Genomic DNA, 27,541 nt, shown 5'->3' with positions numbered 1-27,541 from the left:
GTCAGAGTGTGTCGCTGTGGTGTCACTTTTCACTCAAAGTCATGTTACCTACAATATTAGTATGAATGCAGAGTTTGAAATGTGTTGACGTTTTGTCCCCGAGTCCCCAGTGAAACATAGCATAACGGAAAACGCGCGTGAAAATCATTTTCATGCCCATTCGTGAGTTATGTCAATTTGCACAACATGTCTGAATATACCCCTCAGTATTTATAATGCAAGAGACAAAATTTTGCTTATTTTGGGACTAGATGGCGCTGTAGTCGACGGGAAAAAAGCTCCCTAATTTTCCCAGCGCCAGTTTTCCGATAATGCTTCGGTTAACCGTTGGAAGAGGCATGAACTTAAAATAACGTAGGTATAAGTAGGTACGGTCTAAATATTCAGATTATTGAAAGGGACAAATAGACAAATAGAAAAAGAAACAAATTATGGATAAGACGTGCCAGAATTTTATTGAAAGTAGTATAAAACTAAGCTAGCTAAGCTAAATACTGTGCTTGTATTAGGAGTGGTTCACCACAAAATGTTCAGTTCAGTTCAGCTCAATCAAACTAGCGTCATCACAAAATTTTCGAGTCGGCAGTCCTATACCTAAACCACTAAGCTCGTATTTTTTCTATCCATCTGAGTATCCATGTACCTAATTACTTTCACATGATATAGTAGGTATATGTGAAGTTTTGTTAAAGGTTGATTTACTTTTCTTATACCTACATAATAACAACTTAGCCTCCCATTAGGTCGCCACTAAGCAATTACATTAATTGAACCGACCGATATAATATATCATACAATACTCTACAAAATGTACAAAGCTAGGTTTGCCTGCGATTTGAACTTCGTGATTAATATTAGCTTCAATAATAGATTATCACATTATATTATCACATTCAGTCAATAGCCTATCTGTTCAATATGATGCTCACAGTTTAGTCGGATTATTATACCAATTGAATTTGACTATTAATATTAACAGACAATTTATAGTGCGCCTAATACCTCCCTTGATACCAAGTAAATTCTATAGCTTCAAATACCTATAGCGTTCCAAATTAATAGACGCTCCTGAATAATAATTTGAATAGACCTGTCAATCGTTCTATGCATAAAATAAGTCTATTTTGGTTAAGTTCGTGAAATCTCATCAAAGGATTGGGGGGAGTTCGTTAATTAACGCCCTTTCATTAGTGGCCTGTGACTGCTTTATGTCCTTGAATACTTTGGGAAGTAACGTATTTATATTAACGCGAATGTTTACTATGCTGTGTTAGTTTCAAATTGAATATAGTGTTTAGTGTCGGCATACAATTAAGTCTTAATTATGAATAAATAGACGACGTAAAGTAGGCTTCTCTACTAACTAACCTTCAATGGGTCATCAAGAAAACAATATGGCATTTTGGGTTACAATTAACAAATTAATCTAATTAAGAAACAAAACTGTATGATTTTCTGCCGATTTAAAAACACACTACAAACTTACCACGAACAGGTATTTCCAGTTCCTCCGTGGTTGAGGATTCCGGGTGAAGCTCGCTTCCACCTTCGGCCTGATCATCACTTACCATCATATGAGATACAGGCCAAGAGCTTCCTCGTTGTGGATAAAAATTAAAAAATAATAAAAATTAAAAAGTTTTCTATTGTTGTACGAGTAGATTGATGTGTGGTTAACTCTATCTGAATATCTTTGTACACAATTTTCAGCATCTATCATGCCAAGCCACGCAACGCTACGCTCGTGCCTACAAAACGTCAGTTTGAGCTACATTGTGCCTGCCGCGTTTCACATTAATTCAGTTTCAGTACCAAAACTGTGAAGGGATGCAATCCACAAACTTGTATTACCAATCCAAGTCAAAGTTCAAATGTAATGAAAACTTTGTTACCTTGCATTGTGTTAACACTGCAGTTAAAGTGTTAACACTGCAGTGTAGTTGTTTATTAGTTTGACTAAACCTAAATCTAAAATAGATGAACTTTGGTAGGGTAGAAGTGTAGCCCTTCAAATACCAGCGAATCCAGACACAGTAGAAAACAATTGTTACCGCGATCTCATGCGACCACTTATAAAGTTCGGCCAAACAGACGCCATCAGGCTGCGTGTGCGATAGCAATGGCGATGGCGATAAATACGTTTAAAGGTTCAGCCAAACCAACGCGATCAGCCGGCGTGCACCGATTGCGATCAGACTTAACCTAACCTAACCTAACCTTTAAGGTTCCACGAGTTAACAGGCCTAAAGAATAAAGATAATAAACAAAGATATTGAGTACCTACCTATTGACATAGCGACAGAGAGATACACTAAGCTGTAATGATACTTTTCAAACTTCGCAACAAAAGCGATCTGTAACGTGTCCGAACCCGTAACTTCGCAACCGCGCAACTTCGGTTGCAGAGCTGATCAATCATCTTTGAGCATTTTTGTTGTTTTTGTAGGAATTCCTGCAAATATAGGCGCTGCAGAACTGCACGGGATGATTGCAGGTTGACGAATTGAGTGGAATATGGAGTCATACAGGATGAAATTCACAAGCGAAAAGGTATATTCCTTTTCGCTTCATATATCTTTGTAGTTTTGGATGATGTCGGTGTTGTTCCCGATTACAATTTCTAATAGATTTTTCGATTTTTTTCGAATTAAAGATCTTTTATTAGTTCTTGTTTATAATGCTTCCCATAACTTCATTGTTACACTCTGTGCGAGTATACTCATAGTATAGGTACAGGGAAAAATATACATTGTCCCAAATAAAACAAAAAGGGTCATGTAATTGTAAAAACCCAATAAAATTTATCCCCAACATCACATAAAATCTTATCTCCTAATCTTTCCTGGCCTTTTCTTTGAGTAGCAGTTCATGCTTAGATATTTTTCAAGCTCTATCTAGCTTCTAAAAAGACAGGCTTATTTTCTTTTCTATCCATATCAATAAAATCTCTGCCTTGATCGGAGCTAGGCAAGTGGTGTAACAGTTGATTAATTTAATTATGATCCTGAGCACAGATTCTAGTCACACCCAAGGGAATTCGGTAGCTCGCATAGTCCTAATTACCTGTTTAATTATTCATTTACCGCAGTTCACGTATTGCTTCCAGATTGACACGAGTGTGGTTGAGTGGGAGAAACTCTAGCCACATGGAGTCAGTCACACCGAGATTCTGAGAAGTGATTAGGTATTAATGTCAAAAATATTACGCTGAAAATCGAATCTTGCGATACTTTAGGTGGGGAAACTCTTCATGAGATAAAATATAGCAATATAGAATTGTCGATATTCCACCAGCTCGCACTAAGCGTTTCGATGACTCTTTTATAATGCGAACAGCTAAGAGACCGAAATTCGCTGCCTGCTGCTGTCTTTCCTGAACATTATAATCCGGGCCTTTTCAAGGCGAGAGAATAGGTACTTACAGGGCAGATATTTACCATCCTAGACTGCATCTCACTTAACACCAGGTACGATTGCGGTCAAATACCTGCCTCGTCATGCATTAAAAAAAAGACATTCTGGTCTTATATAATATTTATTTTGTCTATTTTTAGTCGTATAATTTTATAACGATTCGACATAAAGTTACAATGTAGAGATAGGTAGGACACAAATCTGTTGTTTGTATTCTGTGCCAATGTGGTCTATTTCGAACTGATGTTGTTACCCTTCCATTATTAGTTTTGACGTACTTTTTATTAGTTCAGCTATCTACTTGGGCACGGTTTATTAGTTTGTCCAACCCACGCTATTAACGTTGATCTAGGCAACCATCAAGACGTTTCTTTCATGTAAACTGAGTTTATTTAGTTTTTACTCCCACTTGTTTTTCACCCACAGTTTTCTCAAGAAAATATTTATAATAGTTCGTTTTCTGGGTGGATAATGCCGCCTGAATTAAATAATGCTCTTGTAAATTACGATTTATTTATTTACTCACAACGAAATCAAGAGATCTCTGTGATCATTTATCCTTTCTCATATCCACACAAAGCAATTTTTTTCTTTACCATTCCAATCATACTCGCTTACCCATCCAAAAATCTTTTCAATAGCATATAGCTATATGATTTCCAACCGACATAGGCTACTTTTTATGTCAAAAAATACCCGAGTATCCCTGTGACAAATGAAAAACATATCCACGCAGCCGGGAAAGGGCAAGGCAAGGCTATTAAAGAGAACTCATTAGTCATCCCAAAAGATTGCGCGAAATAAAACTCACGTACACATCAAGGCCGCAGGGAGCCCTAAAGATGCAGCCCATTACAAATGACCCCCACTTAAAGCACTTCAACCCAAATTCCACTTCACGACCCCCTAAACGACGCGCATAATTTTTAACTCAAAGTAAATGAAAGGGGCAGGGGCATAATATCTATATTTCCGAAGTGCTCAACGCATGCCGCCTTGTTGAGGTAACAACCTCGAGCGCCTATAAAAATGCTAATAGCATGAATGTGATGCTGTTTCAAAAGAAAGGGAAAGGTATAGTATCGGAAAAGTCTATTCCGCTCGAATCCCCTAATTCCCAGAAGATATCAGATCGGATCTCTGGGGACCGTTTATTTGGGTAAAGCAAAAATTCTGAAATGGGGCAAGGCTTTCGATTACGCATAATGCTTTGCATTCGTGGGAAATTTAAGGAAGCGGTTTGATTTATGATCTCTAAATCGACTGTGGGTAGTCATCTGAAATGAGATGTGACACGAGTTGAGTCTGTTTACTTTAGTTCAACATCGATAGAAGCTGCCAATAAAGCATGCAGTCAACGTGCAATGAACCGATAAAATAATTGGTGTTTAATATTCAGTGCCAAGAGATGCTACAGTTTAAAATCTACTTGAACCAATCTGAATCGTGTCGTATTTATTCAAGGGCGGCGAAAAAAGCGCTGGAAACTCCCTAATAAAATAAATGGACTAAGGCGTTTAACAAATTCATTTGGCGAGTGAATTCGATTTAGGTAACCAAGTGGAAATTCGAGATAAGGCCTGATACGCTTTTTAGAGGCTGTTGCAGTGTTTATAATATTATATTAATTGGATTTTTTACTTTTGAGAAAAAATAATATTTTTGTAAATTAAATAATTTTGATATTATGCTGTTCAAAAAGACAATGGATAATATTTTAAGTCAAAGCTTTTGTTCTTTGCATATGGTTATGATACACTACCCCTAGGGGTAGGGTAGGGGTAGTCCTATACATATTGTTATATTACAGATAACCGCGACCTAGCAATTAAACGAACTTATGAAATTATTCTGAAATATAAGAGAAAATCACGCGCTATTAATAACACCGTTCTACTTACCTACTTTTTTAAATTATCACAAAATTTTTCTTTGCCCGAGAAATTCTCGGTAGAAATTCCAATTATTTTGCAATTTCCTTTAGCGCTTTAAGGCCAGTCATTCAGCAGCCTTCTTAGTACCTAGTTCTTTCAGGAAATGCTTATTTAAATAGTTGCTTTAGTGCAAAAGATGTGCGGCCAGACGCTCATTTCACCCGACACAGTAAATTTGAGAAAGTTCTTTCAGATCTCCAGCTTTGCACGTTATTTCATCTGAGTTTCCGGTTTTATGAAGGAACTCGTTTCAGTCTGATGCCCTCTGAATGCTGCCACATTTGGCTTCTACATTGTAAATCCCCTTTTAGCACTAACGGTCTTATTCATAATAAAATGCTAATATAGGTTTAAAACCTACATTAGCTAAAACGTTTGATAGGCTTAAAACACTCTTATAAACCTCTGATAAAAAACGTTATTCATAATCGTTTATAAACCTTTGATAGCTAAAACAGAGTTTAATATTTTCTTTCCACAGACTATACAAAAAGAATGAACGAAAACAGCTTTTTTGGTGATTTAACTTGATGGACCATGTAAAATCATAGACAAATCGCAGAAAAAAAAAACAAAAAATTGGCAGCTGTGACGTTTTACTTACTGACATTGACATTTGGCACGAAAATTTAATAAAGTTTTCGGTTTTTTCGATCAACTCCCAAGTTTTATCAAACTTTTATAAAACTTGGGATTGTATGTTCTGGATTCTGTACCTCTTACCCTGTACTCTGCAATAAGCTCTTACGACGACCCGGCTAGTTACATCGGATACTAATTATGTCCATGACGAAGGAGAACAGACCGCCTAAAAGGCAACGATCAGAAAACTGGTTGGAGGAAGATAAGGTAGTACTTATTTTTAGCCTGATAAAGTGCCTACTAATTTTTGTAGCATGGTTTTATTTATGTTTGACGCCTAGTGTTTGCTTTTCAGTATTTGCTGAAAGAGTTGGTGAAAGAAAGAGTAAATGCAATCGAAAATAAAAATACAGACACTAACACGAATAAACGGAAGGTTGCGGCTTGGGCTGATTTACAAACAACGTTGGTACATCTTTTGATTTCTGCCTTCAATATAAAATTTTGCCTTTACCTGTAATTCAAAATCCTGTCATTTCTTTTTCAGGTTTAATTCAATGTGCGCTGGTATGAACCGCTCCATTACCCAGTTAAAATCGCAATGGAGCCTCATAAAAATCAGTGCGAAGAAAGACAAGACCATTGCTAGGCAGGCTCAAATTAAAACTGGCGGTGGTCCACCATTATCAGTGCCTGTTTTTTAATTTTAATGTGGGTGCAATCTATGGCTCCTATCACCCCAGGAAAATTTTTAATTGCTCTAAATTTGGCACTAATTCTTTCCTGCTCTCCTATAGTGATAGGCATTTTGATGAAGGAATTTGCCTTATTCGCGATTGCATGCGCGACTCTGGCGCATATCCGGCTCACTGTCGGCTGACTTAGGCCATGGAGGTCACCAGCATCATCTTGTACCTGAAAATGTATGAAAATAATTATAGCAGCCACGACAAAGGGATAAAATAAAACACTTTTTTGTGCTTACCTCACGACGTCCCCAACATCTTATGGCCACTAAAACTTGCAGTTCAGGACACGTGCCACCACCTCTAGCGCTCTGAACCAGATCATCTTCCACCAAATCTATGATGGTGCGCACTGTGTCCTTATTGAACCTATATTTTATTTTAAAATTTAGGTCCCGCAAATCGAATGGGTTGCTTCGTTGGCGGTAGAGCTTTCTACGTCGCGCTGGGTCGGCATTATTGGCTAAATGCACAATTGCATTTATAGCATTCATTTTCACAAGCAAGGATCACAGCAAGGATATTTTGAATAAATAAACCAACGAAGTGACATTCATATGAAATGACATTTATAAAAGTTAGTTTAAAATAGGTTTATTAGAGCTTTAAACAAGGCCCGAGCTCTCGATAACTTATCACACAGTTATAAGAGGATTTTAGCGCTAAATGACGATTATGAATAACAATTTTTATCAAACGTTTTATAAACCTCTAATAAGCATTTGATAAAATGTGAAAAATGATTATGAATAAGACCGTAAGACTCTAAAATCTTTTAGTTTTTCCAATAAATTGCTTTACAGCCAAGTTGTGTACGTGATGGCAACGTCTAGGCCAGGGATGGCGAACCTTTATGTACCAACGTGCCACTTTTCCGAAAAAAATGTTTGATAAAGTCTTAGACGTGCCATCAAATATCACCTAATGCTATCAATGAGGGGTATAGTACAAGTGGTGCCACTGGCGAGTGACAGGACCTTACTCTACAGTGTTGCTAACTGAAGAGGGCAAATACGATAGCCCTTATATAAAACATATTATTTTATAGTGAATTTTGTGATAGGTGGGCGTGCCCTGAATATTGTGGCGCGTGCCAACCATGGCACGCGTGCCATTGGTTCGCCATCCCTGGTCTAGGCACATGAGTGAAGAAATTGAACTTTCACCCATGTATTCTAGGTAACTAACTTTTAAAATATGATAAAATATAAATAGGTATTATACCTTAATACCAATTAGAAAGGAATCTTAGTTAAGCATCTCTCACGCCCAAAATGATAATTAAGTAAGTATTATTGCAAGAAGCTGAATTTATAAAGTGAAAACGGATCTAAATTGAATTGGCATTTTTATAGGGATTATTATTTTCATAAAACATTAATTAAAAAGTCTTCATAATTCTTGGGAAGATGAAGTTTTAAGTAAGTTCCGCAATTTTTTTGGAAACAAAAAAGCTTTGTAACACCTGCAGATGCAAAGTTTTAAGTTAAAGAATTTTACTCTTACCTAATGAAAATATCACGGAGTTTGTTTTACCATTAAAGTCTATTAATACTACTCCAAATTTTTGTTGAACCATCGCACCTATTCATAACTAATCAGATTATGCGAACGTATTTTATCTTAAACAAATTGAAATAATACATTTACTAAAAGCTTTCGCCATGTTAGCAATTTGGATTGTTCAATTTCAATTCGCAAATTTTCCAGCGACATTGCATGCATAGCTACCAAATAAAAAGGCTGGACATAGTGTACATTATGAATAATTCAGAGAATTTATTCATTACAGAGAATGAAGTAGTTATTTAAATTTTGTCATTTTCAATAGAGCTAAAAAATAGAAATAGAAATGAAACAACCCAGATTAAGTAATATAAAAGCAATGCAATGCCACACTTGGTCAGCTATCTATTTTAAAACTGCTCGTGAAAAGTTAGATTTTGAGAAAGTAATAAAATAAGCTATGATCGCACGTATCTACTTAACTCGTAAAATGGTAACGAACATAAAAATAAATCTGCAGTAAGTCTCAGACACACGTTCCCCTTTTATTGTCCGCCATTCTATTTCACTCTCAGTCCTCCGGCGACCTTGGCGAGTGAGATGAGAGGCGTAAAGTATGGGACCTGCTATAAAATTCTCAATTTATCTCAGTTGTCTGCATAGCAAAATCTAAGGCACGATTGCCTTAGAACATAATCTACTCAATCATCCATTTTAGAGATATGCAAATCGCTCCGACTGAAATTCGCTCAGAATCTTCAGCGTGGGGCAATTTAACACGCTCGTTTTTCCAATTTCCGGATAATTCGCCATCGCAGGTTGAGTATTTTGTTTTATGGTGTACTCTTATTTTTCTAAAGCTCTGCAAAATAACAGTTTTGTTTACATTGTACCAAGTATGAATAGCAAAATTACTTTAATGTTTTTTTCCTAAATCATATCGCACAAAAATCTTCTGTAAAAGTTAACAGAGAGGTCTACCTACATTTTTATTGTCATAAATTACACATTCCAAAAACAAATATGTAGATTTTAGTTGTTTCACAAACGTGAGCGCGTTGCGGACCGTACCGCGGTAATATTTAGTTCCCATCCGGAATGGTAACTAGCTAGTATCAAATTTAACGATGCGCCACTGTTTGGATTGCGAATTGAGTGCACACATGCTAGAACGTGTCTATTTCTATTTCTATTCGGGCTGTCATTTTCGCTGAATTCCTTGCACTGTAAGGTACACGTGTATTTTCGTTGTGGTACTTAAACTCGATGTGTGAGAGTGCTGAGATGAATAATGGAAGCGAGAGCGTTCGTTCAATGTTGAAATTCACTTTGCAATTCATTCTGCATGTATGCAATTGTACAGTTGCGAATTCGCACATTATATTAGGTCTAAAATTTTTCGTCATGACAGGTCACGCAAACGTGCTCCTAAGCCCGTTTACTGAAAACTTAATTTAAGTCGTATAAGGTTTACAAAAATCTTCTAATTATATCTACGATCTACGTTTGGAGTAGACGAAGAGAAAAATATGTTAAACTACTGATGCTCAAATCACATTTTAATAAGTTCGCAATCGCTACCATTCATGTTTACTCGTATCTTCTAAAATAGGATCCAATAATTTCACCATCTCATATTGAGCTGCGTAAGTATTACATTAATTAATAAGTAGAAAAACATATTCCTGGCAAAATGATATCGGGGGTCGCTTCCTATCCAAACACACTGCCCCATTGTCAACATTCATTAATCTTCGTACTGGATTTGGTTCAGAATAAGTGGAATAAATATTTATATTACATATTCTTTTGTTTCAATCTTAATTTCATTTAAAATGCATTAATATTAGGATAGGATCCTATTTGGAAATCCATTTGGATAGGGATCTTTCTGGCTCCAAGCCTACTTATGTATTATTATGAGTAAGAACTAGAGAGAAAAAATAATAATAGTACGATTAGATTTTTTCCATTGGACCTTTTTTATTCCACCTCCCTCTACATCTAAGACCGTATTTAAATACTGGATCAGACATTTCTACTATCAATGAAAATGTAAAATTATTCTTAAATAATATAAATAAGAGTAGGTAAGTATCTACCATTTATAAAAAGTATTCAGTCTTGTTCAAGTAAATGCATCTCAACGTAAATTATCGCTTCGGGCGAATTCTCGTTTCTGTTGGTCGTCGTGTCGTCCCCTTTATCTGAAAAAATCTCAGCAACAAGAATTGTGTTTTAAGCCCGCAACCAAGTTTGCACAAACGAATACGGTACAATTTCCTCGGCCAGTAGTTAGGAACAAAGATGGAAAGGAAACGAAATTCCCCTCCAACACAATAAAGAGGTTTCGCTAACACTTACTTGCGAGTTAAGGGAACTTCATATTACTTTCTTATCTGTATGCGCGAAAGTATGCTCAATACCGACTAAGCCCATTTTTATTGCTCTTAAGCAGTGTTCGGTGTTGTTGATCAAACTTTATTTCCATCAGAAATTGCTGTTCCATAAGAAATAGATTGTCCATGTGTTGAATTGATGTTTCCTTTATTTTATTACATAGAATAGACATCGAATGTCTTTCGAGCTCGAAATAATATCTATACATCATTCTAGTTATAATAATAAATTAGTTTAGCTGGATATATTAATCATTAATGCTTTTCATGCATGAAATCGCAGTTTACAAGATTCCTAGTTCAACAATAAACATACCTATTCAGGCATTTCGGCCGAAATTAGGGCGAGGTTCGAGAGGATTATTCAAAGGCACAGATTCCAATCCCAATAAACACTCGCTTGATAAGTAACTTTAAACCAAGTTGCCTGTAATTAATTGCGGTTGAGACAAAGCTGCGACTCGAGCCCTCAGCAACACTCAGCATTAACGGTCTAACTTTCCTTGCTAATTCAACGGGGCCCATTCAGCGATCGACGGACGTCATTTATGAAATAGCTTGTTACATTATGTCGTATTCACGGAGAACAGAAGCCGTTATGAGCACAATGTTTTCAGATGCGGAAATCCACTCACGATATGACGGTAGCAGCAAGCGTCGGCAAAACGAAATGTATTGTGCGGGCGGTGGAACAGCGGTGCAATAGCGCTGAGTGATGCACACATCTTATATTTTCCTGTGTTGGAATATTGCGCTGCAAAATTGTTGGCGACTTTTCTAAATTCAAGTTTACTTCCTTTGGATATCGTAAGGGGCAGACCTAGGGAGAAAATGCAAACATGAGGTGTCGCTCTAACTAGTCCGCGAAGGGATCGTAGGTCAAATACAGGTGGGTAGAGTCTTGTTCCTGTAATGGAGAAGAAAATGATAATAACGATGACGATTGAAGTCTTACAAAAGTTGTTTTAGAAAAAAGAGAGAATACTTATTCTCTTTCATTCTTTACTATGTTAATAGTTAATCTTCAAAATTATACAAAGCGAGGAGTGAGCGTACCCTTTTACCGTTTGTTCTTCCTTAATCTTGCATGAAACTTCCACCTGCTTTCCATTAGTAACATTTTTGACGTAAAGGCGACCCTTTTCTGCACTTAAACTATATGGGACGGACCAGCGTAATGTGTGCTTAACGGGAAAATATTTCCATTGTGAAATGATCCGATCCTGCAAACCGGTAGTAAAATCCGAAGTCCCTAACACAGTATATTGCAATATTTGCACGTTCGACCATAAATATCATGAGCGGAACAAGCGGAGCGGTTGGTATCGTGACTTTTATGCAGCTTTAGAAATGGGACAACGCTGCAAATGTAGGCGTTTGCTACATACTGGAACTGGAGAGATACATAAATAAAACACTCGCAAAGAAGGAAACAAATCTTTGAAATTCCACACGGGCTAAGTCAACAACACTGATATCACGACCTTCTTCAACCTGACTTTGTTTTTGTTACATAAGTACGTATTTCTAAAAAAGTAATTAATTACTGAACTATACTTATAACATGTTGTACCTAGAGTTATCAGTAATGAGATAATAGATTCTATTATTTATTACCTAGACAAGAGCATAACATTTTATGTAGTTTTCATATTTGTTTAAAACAGTGATATGATATTCCCAGACCATTATGATATCATGTAGTTCGGACGTACGAGTCCTTCAATATCTTACGAGTCCATTCGGTCCGCACATTTCCTTTCCTAATAGCTCATGCATACATGAAACAATATCTTGTATATTGTCTCCTAAGCAAGTAATTTGCGAGATAAGTGGTCCTCGTCTGGCCTCGTTCATGAGGAGAGCTCATGAGTGCTTCTGGAGGCTTTTGTGCTAACGGCCTTGAACACGCTCTGGTGGCCTGAGGACCACTCGGCCTCGCAACTCGGCCTATGTCACTTCCAGCCGCCCATCCACTCTTGGGAAATCACCAACTACTAAAGAATAAATACCCCAACAACTCCAGTTCACGCGAGCAAATATATTCAAGGAGAAATGTGTCTGCCACTTTAGGGCCGCTGTAATTTTTTCGTCTGAATATTTACACAAGGCGAGCCTGAAAAAACAAAGGGATTGTATCTTTACTGATCTTGAATTGCGTCATTCGGTTCATTATTGGAAGACGTTCAAAGGTTTTTGGGTTGGGTTTTGGGCGTCACTTGTCAGTGGAGATTATTGTCGCGGGAATTTAAGGTAATTCTCATTTATTCGTTACGTACGAATTCTTCTTGACAGGAGCTAATACGGCGGAGACAAATACAATCTCGCCGTGGATTAAGACGAGCGACAGGTGGTAATGCGGCGAAATGTACACGACAACATAATGGCGTGGACTGATAGATCTACGTTGTAACGTTACCATTCTTGTTAATCTGCGGCTTAAATTAAATTACCATTAATTTGTGTGTTGTTTGATTGTCTTTGGTGTGCCTTAAAATCCGCATTATTCATTTCATTTCAGTATGCTAATTACCTAAACCCGCATTTCTAATCGACATCCTACATCTGCACTGCAAATTGCTTTAATAGTGTTTTCAAATTGCTTTAGACTAAACACCACAAAACAACTCACCGAAACTCGATTAGCCACGCAAACCTCTCGAATATCGGAAATCTAGCTTCAAATGCAGAAAATATTAAACCCGTCTATTTTTACCACAAAGCCGCGAATCGAATGGGCTAAACTTATTCGGGAAGCAATTTAACTGACAAAAGTGTTCAACGCAGCGTTCTAATAATATTATGGTTCAGGCACAAGGCGTCTGAAGATTTACTTACCACGATCCTTTTCCTTTAGAGTGTTTTCAGGATTAAATCTTTGACCAATAGAAATCTCAATAAAATTATCTCGGTCTTAACTTTATACGGGGCACATAGCTCGTAGAGACGATGGCCGTTGGGGCAGGAAAGTTCTCGAGTGGCGACCACGGGCTGGAAGACGTAGCGTGGGCAGGCCTCCTACTAGGTGGACCGACGATCTGGTAAAGGTCGCGTGAAGAGCCTGGATGCGGGAAGCGCAGGACCGTTCATTGTGGAAAACCTTGGGGGAGGCCTTTGTCCAGCAGTGGACGTCATTTGGCGAAAACGGATAACTTTATCTACTGAGAAAATATTTTTATCTGCATATCATATTTCTCTGAACATGATAATATGATGTACTTAATTATGACAAAAATCTTAAGATTTTTAATAAGGCAAGAAGAAATTAATAAGACACGATGTTTCAATTGTATGAAGGTACCATTCACCATATTATCAATTTGAGGAAAAACAGGAAGTAATGAGCATTGAGGAAAGGAGAAGACAAAAGGCAATGATTGCAGCCATCTTTATTAGACAAATACAATAGTACAAATTAATTGGATTGGAGACCAGGAAAATGGAAAAGACATATACCTACATACGAGTAGTTGTCTAAAATGTCCGTCCCTAAGTGCTTTTGCTAAAGTACTAAAACCCACAACCATATTCGTCACAAATCAAGTGCCTGAAAACGCGGAAGAATTGAACGTAGCATTCAACACTAACAAAGAACAGGGGCCAACGCTCAAAGCTTCACTTTTATAAGAAGCCACTCACTGCCGAGTATAATTCGCCTCTTTGATGCTACGTCAAAGATACAAAAAAGGGGCGAGAAATATAGATACTAGTAAATGCTATTCCCGAGGGGATCCTCGGAACAGTGGGATATCCACAGTTTGAACAGGAAGGCGAGTACTTAATTGTTCTCTTTTAGCAACACCTTATCGTCTACCTACATATTGTTAACTTGGACATAGAAGATCTTGTAATTTTAAAACCATTACAGAATGGCTTTAGAAGAGCAAATTTATACTTCTTGATTTTTCTTTGTCCGCGTAAGGTCGCGAGGATTTTGATTCACAAATTCTCATTTCGAAATCCTCGGACACTGTACTTATTTCAAAGGAAAAAGGCCTTTGTCACTTAGGAATTGTGGATGTTTGTGTGTGTCATGGGATCGTTTATTTCTCTTTTGGATCTTTTAATATTATGTTATTATGTTCATTAGTTTTAACCAAATGCTGTCAACTGCTGGACAAAGGCCTTCCGGATTTTCACAACGACTGGTACTGCGCTACTCGCATCCAGGTGTGAACAAAAATGTTCACAAAATCCTCGGTTTATTCTACCGTATTATTTTACGATTACCTCAACCTCGACACGGAATAGCCGGCGCTAGCCAAAAGGAACATTTTATGAAAAACTACCTCCATCTGCAGATTTTTTCCCACAAAATACCGCAATTACGTAACGCTTGTAATAAACATTTCGCATGGTTCATTTGAAATTTATTAAGTGGAAACAGAGTTCGCTGGCGCGTCCTGCCGGCCCGTGAATAGAACCGTAGTTTCATCCTTTCAGAATGGAACGTATCGAAAAATGTTCAAAGGAAAGATTCTATTCTAAAAATAATATTAGATAGCTCTACCTGCGACTTTGAAAAAGACGAAACCTTTCTCCCAATATTTAGATTATTTGGTGAAACGGGGACTCACCTTAGAAGCTTATTATTTTCCCCAAAATAACGAATATCGACTAATATCTTCTGAAGCTATCTGATGATCCTATTTCATCAAATATTGTAGCCCTTGCCTTGCATAGTATTACAAGTAACACGTATTTTATGAGACCCTAAACCCACAGTAATACCCTTTTCCCATATAATATTCACCCCGTTCTTATTCTGGCAGTAAATACGAATATGATCTAGTGTCACAGTGATGTCGTCGACGTACAGATTGTAATATCACAATGAAATGATATTTCGCTTAGTAATTTGGTTGAGACCATAATTCGGTTGTCGGCCACAAATCTTTTCTTCAGAGGAAAATGGGATTACCGGTCTTGCTAGTCGAGTAATATAGTCACTGTCCCAATTTATGTGTCCCGATTTTATGTTAGCTTCTTTTAATAACTTCTCATTTACCCTTTTCCAATATTGAAATTCTATGTTGCTGAAAGGTAACATTGAGACGCTCGTGTAGTAAAACAAACAATCATTTTCATTTAATAGGTCTTTTTACAACTCCTTTCTCGTAAAACTCACTGCAATGTTTTCCTTGGTAGAGAGGACAGTAAGAATGCCACATAAATTTGTTGTCCCGTTTAATTAAGAATACGCCCAAGATTTGGTGTGGGTTTGTCCCGAATTTCGGCGTCCCGATTATTGGCAAACCTATTGACTAGATACATAGTTTAGGCGGAGGCGGCAACGACAAAATGAGATGTATTGCGAGCAAAATAAATAGAAATGCTTCACCTAGGGTCGAGCTCTACTACAGTATTCGATTGATGGTCACGGAGATAAAATCTTTTCAACCACAAAATAGATACTAAAGAAAACATGACAGTATGTTGAATTTATGAAATTGATGACCAAGTCCACTTAATAAAATCGTTAACATTAGAAGGTGCATAGATCAATAAATAAGAAAAGTTGATAGACTTACAAATATTATCAAATATCCTTACACACACAAGCTTGCCAATTTTTGTAAATCGCCCAGTCAATAACCTGCACACAATGTCCAGGCGATGAATAATTTTAATATCGATGATTTTCAGTTTTTCATCTCTACGCTGGAATTGCGACTATATCTCTTTACTTATTGGAACTCTGCCCGTTGCAAAAAAACAAACGAACACCGGCTCTATTGGAATTAACATGACCAAGACAGATGTTAATATTTGTGACTTTTGCTATTTATTGCCAATTCTGGACGAGTAACTAGGTACCATAAAAATATTATTCGGTTGAGTGGCAGTAACATGAAATATGTCTAAAATAAAACGGCTATTTATTTGTCTAATAGAAATGGACGGACAAAAAATAGAAAAAGGTCGGGTTTCGTGGGGAGAATCTATACTCGAAATATCAGTGGATGCCTTGCATAATCTGTCTATCTGAGGCCAGACTCCTTGTTCGCTCGCTTGGCCACTAAGAAACTTTTTCTTTTTATCTAGCAAATCGAATATCGATTGTCAATTGTTTTAATTTTCTTTCGCACTATAATTTTCACGAGATGACGACTTTTGACTAAAAAATAGAGGAGTACTAGACTTATAAAGTCCAAGCTTTTATCAAAATAAATTTTAAATTACCACATCTCCAATCAACGGTAAAAGTCACAAATACTGAAAACTTAGGTAAGTAAATTAAAAAGAGAAGATTTGTAGTAATAATATCGAAATTAGTAATACCTTCATAATTATTGAAAGTGTACTTAATAGCTATTGCTAGTTATTTTAATAGTCAATCTATGTTAATTAACGCCCGTATTCACAAACATTACTCTATTAAGGTCTCACAGTGCGCGTGGACGCTAAGGGTCACATACGAACCAATCGCAGAGCTCTATCCAACGCTGTGTGTTCGATTTGCTGCTTCACTTAAGCAAGCTTCGTTTGTGAATATGAGCGTAAATGATTTATCTACTTAGTTAATTTTAATGTCAGGTTCATAACCAGTTATCCATTGATCCCAAAGCTCATCACTATTCATTAACATATCGCATACTATACGAGTAAATGCGATAAAACTGCAGTTGGTTTGCGTATATTGGAACAGAGCCCGTGGAAAACAAAATAAACATCGCGTGAGCGTAGCGTAATGTCAACGTAGTGCTCTTGTTATTGTCAATGGTCCACTTCCATAGTCAACACTTACGTAATAGAGCGCTATTCATTACGAAAATGTGGGCCTATACAGGGTGGAATTTTGTAATGCTACCTGAAGAGAAAGTACTCTTAATACTGTAGATAGAAAATTTTACTCAAAGAAAACATTCCTTTATTTTTGAAAAGAAATAGAACTGCATTCAAAGATTTCCAAAAATTTGCTTGCTAGACTCGGGAATCGTACCAACTAAAGTCTGTTAAAAATTACATCCTGTATTTTTATTGCATCGATCGTTAGGGTTAAGACTTAAGTAGGTATAACGATGAAATCTCTCAAACAAATTTGATAAATCAAATGAAAGGAAAACCATGAAAATTTTAAATTATTGTAATTATTTACAGAAAATTTTATGGTAAGGTGGTAAATTTTCGAAAATCTTTGAATGCATATCTCTTTCTTTTCAAAAATAAAGGAATGTTTTCTTTGAGTAAATTTTTCTATCTACAGTATTAAGGGTACTTTCCCTCCAGGTGGCATTACAAAATTCCACCCTGTATGGTATGATTTATTATTGCGAAATTAAACGGAGGCTACGCTTTTGTCATTTCAATAATGCTGAAATTCGAGTAGTATGACGTTTAAATGAATAATATATTATACACATTTCCACATCAAATAGAGTTTACAATATTTAATAATAATCATCAAAATTATTGTAATAATTGTGATATTACATTTCGAAACGGTTTCATATTCCACTGTTAATAAGAAATCAATAAGTAAATGAAGTAGCCGTTGGAGTCCGAATAATGTTATATTCAGCAGGTGTGTAACAAGAATTAATCCGCATTAGGTCCTACATACCATAGAATAAACAGTAAATATAGAAAAGTATCAAAACAGTGACATTTATAAATGAAAACTTTCCGTCCTATTGATCCTCATATTGGTGGGTAGTCCTAGTTTTCATTTTACCCTTTGCAAGGATATGGGCCCATCCGGGATAAATCTCTGCGCTTTGCGATTTTACGCGGCCAGGCAAAAACGCCTTACCCAAATAAACCCGTGTTACTGTACTAACTCCGCTTCCTTTGAAGGATTCAGTTTTAGTAAATTGTTTCTCGTGTTTTTTATTATTCAAATGAAATGAGATTTACTTTTGCGAAACAAAAAACAGAATAATGATATCCTTGTCCTCATTATTAATTCACAGCATGCTCTTAGTTTGGGCACAGAATAAAAAATAATATGTATCATTTTATTATTCCATATCAAAAGACAAGTTGATCAAACATTATACTATTTACTCGTATTACTTACGAATATACCGTATGATCTTAAGCTGGGTTGCACCACCTAACTTACACCGTAACTTTAACGATAGCCGATGGTTTTTGTATGGATTATGACAGATTTTTGCCGTTTGTCAAAGTTAGATGGTGCAACCCAGCCTTATTGTATTAAAGTCACCATTAAATAAATTATTTGTGGACAATGTTTTTATAAATGTTGAAAGAATTTCACATTGCAGCAACTCTTCAGTCCAATGGTTATATTTTACAAAAACTGCGCTTTAAATTAGTGCAATTTGCGCAGCTTTTCTTCAGTGATGCATGCATTGCGGTATCACCATACTTACATGGTGGTTTCTTTTTCAGGCTCATTGTTTTCTAGACTCGTTCTATTCGTTCCTGACACTACAATGTAGGTCTACTAAATTATCGGTTGGTGCTGAGAAGAAATGGCGAAAGAATCGTAGTAACATCAAAAAAGTATATTTTGGACTTGTCCGGGTGCCCTTAAAAAGTGCTACAGTTTTCTCAATTGCTCGTGATGGTTCCACTAATTGCCCATATTGATCGTTGCGAGCTCCAAAGTAGCCCTAATATGCGAAAATATGTTTTTGTTTTTCTTACTTTTTGCTTATGTCAACGGATGAGCCGTGAAATAGCCCCAGTGACAAGGGGCAGCGTGACAGATCACGACACGACACGCCCCAATTACGGCTCGTAATCTGCCTACAATATTACATTTGTATTGCCAGGACGACGGTTTGAAGGATGAAGACGAAAATGTATTTATAGTTCAAAAAGGAAATGATGCGATTACCAAGAAAAGAAAATACGGCAAAGCGGAATAGCAAATAGCATCAAACAAGTATGAACTCAATTTCATTAGACTAAAATACATTATAAAATATTTGCCCTTTCTCTCAAAGCCAGATCTCGGCAGATAGTCGTAGATATGGATCTAGCATCCTGAAAGCATGTAATCTGAAAAAGTAACTACTATTAAGTATCTACAAGTTCCATTTCCATATTATATCCCCCGACCCTTTGTAGCAACTATCAGTTTTGTCAAATGTACTGCGGTTACGGGTGATCCAGATATCAGTGACAGGGATGTGACAGATCACGCACCGCGCCGTTTAAATCAATGTCAATGTCACTCCTGCGGCAACCTGTGTCCACTGTTCACGAGATTGATGGTAGGTCCTTGGAAATGTAATTTCAAATTTGATTGTTCTCGGTGCGGATCTCGATAATTTGATTTATCACATTTGCCCGCCCAAATTAGTAGCTTGGACTGCTTGTGAAGTCACAAATTAATTAAATAATTGAGTAGGGGGTGCTGAAAATCCAAATCAATACAATACCATATCAAACTAGAAGATGATCTAATGCTATCGAATGTCAGTCGAATCGAAAGCACGTTAGGCTACCATTTTTTACCCCCGAAGCAAAAAGAGGGGGTGTTATAAGTTTAAGGCGTCTGTCAGTTTTGTTATAAATCAAATTGGCATAATTACAACTACATAATGCCATAGTATTTAGCTTGATGTGCTGTCGTTCTTTAAATACGACAATATTATTAATATCCCGCGTAAGCCGCAATGAGTTAAAGTGCTTGACGCCGACAATGTGACGCGCGAGCGAACTGAAGTACACTCATCGGCAAAAGTTTCGTAAAAAGTTAGCGAAGAACGAAGAGTAAAGTGGCTAAATAGTTGCATGAAGTGTGAAAACTGTGCTTATATTCTTTTAAGGTATGATTATAAATATCAGTGTTTTTAGAGAAAAAAAAACTTAACGAAGTTTTAGATAGTTGATGTAGATTTAGCAGCAGAAATGTAAAATGTAATGTGTTGTCGTTTGAACCAATCACAACTGTAAACACTCCAAGCTTTATTCGAAAAAGCCACGACTTTAACTACGTAACGACTCTATTGAAACACCTTATTAAACTTCACACTAAGCTTTGCGTCATAATCACGCACATCATAATACTTATTCTTCGCATAATAGAAAACGAGTCTCTCCAGCCATAGTCTTTTCTAATTAAGCCCTCGCCGGGGAAATAATGCGATGCAGCGTTACCCTACGCATTATGTGTTATTTCATAATGTTCTTTCAATTTAGTGGTTATTACGAAACGACGCCTTCTTGCCACGTTTTACTTTCAAAGGGCTTTCAATTGGTTTTAGTACCAAATGCAGGCTTAGAAGATCTAGTTTTATTAAAATGTAACTTGCGGAGCTTTTTCTCTACAACAATACTGGTAAATAGTTAATTAGGTACTTCAACAATAATTATTTAAATACTTTTACTATTTTATTAATTCTTAGTACCTACCTCAAAGGTAGGCTATGTTTATTTGTCAAACAAAAAAATACAATTATCAGTGCTGTCCTCAATGAGTATTTAGGTGGTTTGTTATTTTTTAATCAGTGAACAGCGAACAATTAGGTTTTTGGTTCATTTTATTTGTCACATAAATTTAGACTTGCGCTGATTTTCAAAGTTTCATTTTTACACAAGACTTTTCATCACGACTGTACCTACTTCTGACGCGGTAATGTTGTTTATGCGATTGTTCACCTAAATACTGAGCCCACACGATATCTACGTGTTTACTTTTAATTAGTACGAGCACGTAAAATATTACCCGTTTCATTATCTACTGAAATTCGCAGAGGTTTACCGCAATTTATTCTATTTTTTTAATTTCAGCATTTACCTGCACCCAATAACCTACTAAGTACGTAGGTACTTACATACGTTATACGCGACTGTTGTAGAATTGCCAAATAAGCACTCGTATATCTATATCTATTATATAAAAGAAAGTCGTGTTAGTTACTCCACTTATAACTCAAGAACGGCTGAACCGATTTAGCTGAAAATTGTCAGGGAGGTAGTTTAGAGCCAGGAGAAGGACATAGGATACTTTTTATCCCGTTATTTATTGCCATTAAGGCGGACAAAGTTCGGCGGGTCAGCTAGTCTATTATATAAAAGAAAGTCGTGTTAGTTACTCCACTTATAACTCAAGAACGGCTGAACCGATTTAGCTGAAAATTGTCAGGGAGGTAGTTTAGAGCCAGGAGAAGGACATAGGATACTTTTTATCCCGTTCGAAATTAAAAATAAAGTCTGCTTATGGGTAGTTCTACAAATCAGGGAATTTTACGGGGCTCAACTTGCAGATCCTTAAATTACCAATTAATAGTTTTCGTTTTAGGGTATAAATAAAGTTTAACTCACATAGTACTTGGGGACTGAATTTCAACACGTTTTAATAAAAACATCCCAGACAAAAATGGCTTCAAATAGGAAAAATTCTCATTTCCCTGTGGGGTGACATTCCAGAATTCATGATGTAAATCACAATAAAAAATATATAAAAATATAATTAGTCAAAAATAACATTGTATTGAAAGTAACCATTAGTGTACCTTTCATTTAACCTATATGGATTATGTTTGAATTCCCTATTTACATAATTTTTTGATTGCTGAACAAAGGCGACACGAATTAAGTATCACTTCCCTGCCACCTATAAACACGTTAAAATCTGTAACAAAACAAAGGGAAAGCCACGTTGTCGTTCTTATGTATTTAAGTATGCAGTTAAGTTCGCCTAGTGAAACGTTTATTTCGTCTAAATCGTCAGTCAGTTAGACGCAGCTACGCTGTTATCATCGTCTGTCGTGTCTGGGCCAGACAACTTCTCACTCATCTGTTACGTTTTTATAACAGTATTTTATATTATTTTAGGGCAATTATGAAACAATATTGTCAAACTCGCTTGCGTCCATTGACTGATAATATTAAATTTGATATGAAGTTTATATAATTCATGATTTTGGCAAAATACATCAAAAATCTCACTTCCCTGTGTATCATTTCCCTGGGTTTACGAAGAAAATGGAAAAGTTACTATCGACTAACCAGCAAAACTTACTGCCATATAAAGGCATTTTACAAATACACTAAGTGCAGGCAAATGCATACACTCCATTGAAACTGGATACTCCATTTTGACTTGCTTGACTCTATATAAACTTTTGGCTGTTTTTGCAGTATCGTGTGCGAGCACTTCCAAATAGGCATCGTAAAATATTATTCCATGAAAGCAAATGCTGATGACGCTTAAACTGAATCTGAAACTGAGACCAGTAATGCCTGCAACACCAGTATTTTGATTCATCAGACTTGGTTGACCTTACGAGTGTACTGGGACTGAATGAACATTGATGATCCTGATGGATTGCTGGAGATGCCGAAAATAGATACTAACGAATTGTTTCCAGTCGAAGAAAAGCGTCGAGGAAAGAAGAGGAAGATAATAGAAGGAGATACGAATAGTAGGGAAAAGTCAAAGAGATCAGGTGACGGAAAAAGAAGCAACCTAAATGAGTTCCATGTTCAATTGATAGTGGACCTTTATGATGCACATAAAAGTATTTTTTATTATTTTTAGAATAAAAACTATAAACTCAAATGCATCTTTCAGTTAAATTTTCACTATCCTGTATATGTTCTCACTTCCCTGTCCATCGAAAATAGAAAAACCGCTATAAAATCAATATTTATCATAATTTTGTCTGGCCCGTTAAAGATTGGATATATTGTAGTATATTATCGGTCTTTAGTCACTGTTTATACTGATTACTAACAAAAACTGGAGATTCATTTTATGGTCCTAAATAATTCCACCGTGAGTAGAACTACCCTTATATTTATTGCCATTAAAGCGGAACAAAGTTCGCCGGGTCAGCTAGTTATTTATGTAAGAAGGTTTGGATCAAGAGCTTTTAATAAAAGAGCGTATTAACTACACAACAGCGTAATTTGTCATCTGTAATAGCGGTTATGAAACCACAAAATATAGAGCCGGGTCTCTATCTCCCAATTAATCTTCATACTAATAACGGATTAATGAATCGCATGACATATTTCATATCTCTAAATAATTACTCGTGCACGCAAACAGATGATAGTAGGAAAGTAGCGAATTAATCATGCCAAATGTCTTGTACAAAAACATGCCTTGTTTCTTAGCGAAATAAAGTGAATAAAAATTCGCTGTAGGAAAACCACAGCTGGGAAACAGTCAGCCAGTTCATCTATACAGGGTGGAAACGATAAGTGATCTCACTCGATTATTTCTAAACTATACAAGATATCGAAAAACTGGTTACTGATCCTGAAAGCGCTTCACAAGCTCTTTCAAATGATACCAATAACAGGTAACAAAATTAACGGAAACTATCTGAAAATTTAATGTTTCCAGCTTCCATACTAAATGTATGCCAACCCAACTACACAATATTATAATTTAGAAGCGTATTTTTAAAAATTAAATAATAAACTTAAAATAAACTCATAAATTGCATTCTTATTTAAAATTACTTATAAAGAACATTATTTTTAGGCTTTACTTGCTATAATATTATCCAGAGATGAGTGCCATGACAGTCATAGTACTAAATGTATGGAAGATGGAAACATTGATTTTTTGGATAGATCCAGTTTATTCTGTAACTTAATATTGATACCGTTAGATAGAGCTCGTGAAGCACTTTTAAGATCAGTAACCACTTTTACGATATCCTGTGTAGTTTTTAATATTATGAGGCTGTACCAAATGTATGGAAGTCGGAAATATTGAATTTTCGGATAGGTCCAGTTTATTCTGTAACCTATTATTGGTACCATTTAATAGACCTCATGAAGCACTTTCAGGATCAGTAACTAGTTTTTTGATATCTTGTATAGTTTAGAAATAATGGAGTGAGATCACTTATCGTTTCCACCCTGTATATATAAAAGAAAGTCGTGTTAGTTACTCCACTTATAACTCAAGAACGGCTGAACCGATTTAGCTGAAAATTGTCAGGGAGGTATTTTAGAGCCAGGAGAAGGACATAGGATACTTTTTATCCCGTTCGAAATAAAAAAAGTCTGCTCATTTATTACCATTAAGGCGGAACAAAGTTCGCCGGGTCAGCTAGTGTAAGATATTACTTCTCATGTTGTGTAGGTACCTAATAACCTAATACTATAAACTACAGTTGTGAAATAATCTTTTTCATCAGCAACATATTTTTATGCAGAACAAGCCAGGTATTTGACCGCAATCGCATCCGATATATTTTTTTCTTTAATAGTAATTATGCAGTTTTGTGGCCTACTTTAAAGGAATAGCACAATGACACATTCTCAGAACATAATCAGGCGGTACGATCACAACATCATGTCGTAATAGATAATGTTCATTAAAGAAGGACCGCTGATGTTTATCTCACCAACATACACAGTGAAGTTCTAAGTACTATTTAAGGCAATTGCATACATTCTCAGTCAATCTAAATCAATTCTAAAGCAGCCTTCTGTGCTTTATTTGTCAAACAGACATAAGTAGGTAGTTGCAATTGATATTTTAAACACTTCATGTTAAATATTTCATTTCATTCAGTGAAATGTTGTGCGTTTTGGCAATAAACTGTACCAGATGCAATAACCATTTAAATGTAAGGTGTTATTTTTTGTACTGGTCATACTTTACCAACGCATCTAATAAAATCATACAAATACAACCCAAGTGTTTTAAAAAAAAAATTCAGGCTAGTTTTTATTTTTACTTTTCCTAACAAAAAAAAGATATTATTTTTACAACCATCCTGTCTTCACTCACTGCCTCTCTCTCTTTCTTTACTCATTTCATTCATACGAGTACGAACAATGGCCGCGCGCATTCATTCAACGTTCACACACATAAAGGTTAGATTACACTAAACCTACGTTACCAAAAATTATCACTCGTGTCGTGAGTATGTACGATGTTACGTCATGTTAATAGGTACTACGCGCTGGGAGAAACAAAATCTAGCTACATAAGTAGGTAAATAAGTGTATTTTCATTAGTGTAATAGCGGGGGACTTTTCCAACGAACCGAGGCGAATCATCCGCGTTAAACTAGAAATTTAAAAAAGGATAGAAATTGGAATTCAATATCTACGGTTTCGTAATGCCTACGCAATTTATTTAGAGACGTAATAAAAAATTGATAGGTACATACCTATTACTACTTCGCTTCGCTTCAGTGGAAATGCACCCTAATATTGAACTGGTATCATTCCCGTATTTAATTTTTGAAAGCCAAATTCAAGCAAAATACGCGTCGAATCGTAGTACTTACTTATGAAATGTAACACTGGTCACTTTCTTCAGTTTTTCTGATGTATTTAGACACCCTTTCACAGCACAAACCGTCTTAATTAATTAAAAGTCGTCGGACGTGTTTACCAATTTTTCACTTTGACAGTTCATGTGACGTTTACGAGTAAGCCATTCTGGCTTACTAAAATCTGCCTCACCTTTCGTGCACTGACTATCTATCTAGGTTTTATTAATCTAAGGCTTCGAAGTAATTAGGAAAGTTGCTGGTTGCATTTCTTTATGAAAATCATTTTCATCTGTCTGCGGTGAATGTCTAGACTTCATAATAAATCTCGTTTGTATTCTAATCCTGCGTTGTAAAAGTGTTTTTGCCAGCTCAGTTATTCATTTATTTATTGCACTAAGGTCAAGAACATGACTTTATATTTATCAGCTGTTTAATTTCTAAGATTTATGCATAAATTCTACGAACAGTAAAAACAGTTTTATAATACATTTAAGTGAAAATTATGATGAATCAATTGAATTACAAATTAATGATTTTCAAGCAAGTTGGGTGTAGGCAATTAATGAAGTAAATAAGTTAAACATATTAATTAAATAAATATATTGAAATAGATCAAATACCGCCACAATATTCTTAATTAAGTAAATGTAAACAGAGGCAAATGCTAATTCTCGTATATGTACTTCCTTCATTAATTCCAAAGTTCCAAGTAAGCATTGCCGCTAATCCAAGCGTTTTAAGCTGACTTTGTTTATTTACAGCCACACAGAAAGCCTTTACGCGGTTTCTTTACATACAAACTCAGACAATGAATCCCTCAAAGTGACTTTTCATCGCCCATTGTGCCAGAAGCCTGCAGAAATACTGAGTTAATGAACTTCAACACTGCATTAGCGCGAAGTTTAATAACGTTTTGAAGTTATTAACTCCACCGCAAATTGATTTTCATAAACTTTATAGTATCGGTTATCTAGTTGTACGAGTACGCTTCGAAACAATCCGTCCATCCTTAACGTAACTGGCAGCAGAGAATCTTTTAACGATCACAACTTTTAAAAAGTTATAAATTAACGGTTCTGCTCTTGTCGATCCTTTTTTGTTTCTGTGCAATAGACAGATTTTTAAAAATCAGTGATGGAGTAAAAGAGTGAAGCGATGTCTGTTTATTACGGCTCTATTTTAAAGGAGTTAAGGCTCATATTATCACGGAATTCTTTTTTTCTGCTGAGTATTGAGTCAATAGTAACTTTTTTTCCTTTTATAGCGTAGTAAATTGTTTATTAAAGGATCAAGGTTCATTGATTTAGTACACTCCGACTAGAACTTAGGCTTTAGTGACTTGTGGCCACTTACGCATTCTACCAGTATGTAAATCGAGATATCCGTGTCAGTATCATTTTCATAAATAAGTACACGTAATACATCACCAAAGGCCATGTACTCAAAATAAGTACCTACATCATGTTTGTCCTATTATCTACAAAACAACAAAATGCCGAAGGCGTCTCTCCGTTGAATCAAACTAAGCCAATTTAGAAAGGTTTTGTTCCGTATATGGCCCCGAAGTAGGTACCATCCGATAATCGATCTTGGGGCTTTTTGCACTTTATGTTATGTTTAAGAGCAGCCAGCCGTATCTCCATAAAATCAACGCGTTATCGGGGTATAATTTTCATGCGGCGAATCTTAATTTACATTTCATTGAGCGACATTTCCTCATCAAGCAAAGAGCTTCATTATTGAAAAATCATTACAAAATTTCGCAATATGCAATTTTAAAAGTTTAT

At 36.1% G+C, this 27,541-nt stretch overlaps 2 protein-coding genes across 2 annotated transcripts in view; both read left to right on the top strand.

Moving 5' to 3' along the window:
- LOC114359570 (monocarboxylate transporter 3) overlaps positions 1 to 27,541 on the top strand; it is a 79,769-nt gene that overhangs the window by 17,120 nt on the left and 35,108 nt on the right. The window lies entirely within an intron of this gene.
- Positions 5,753 to 6,634, top strand: LOC114359571 (uncharacterized). The gene is made up of 3 exons (XM_028314012.1): positions 5,753 to 6,197; positions 6,286 to 6,395; positions 6,478 to 6,634. Exons 1-3 carry the CDS (start codon positions 6,129 to 6,131, stop codon positions 6,632 to 6,634), a joined length of 336 nt encoding a protein of 111 aa, XP_028169813.1. The 5' UTR covers positions 5,753 to 6,128.

Source organism: Ostrinia furnacalis, unplaced genomic scaffold, assembly GCF_004193835.3.
Source record: "Ostrinia furnacalis isolate ACB-3 unplaced genomic scaffold, ASM419383v2 OfSCF4490, whole genome shotgun sequence".
Lineage (NCBI taxonomy): Eukaryota > Metazoa > Arthropoda > Insecta > Lepidoptera > Crambidae > Ostrinia > Ostrinia furnacalis.
The sequence above is the reverse complement of the archived record's forward strand: the minus strand, read 5'-3'. Positions and strand labels throughout refer to the sequence as shown.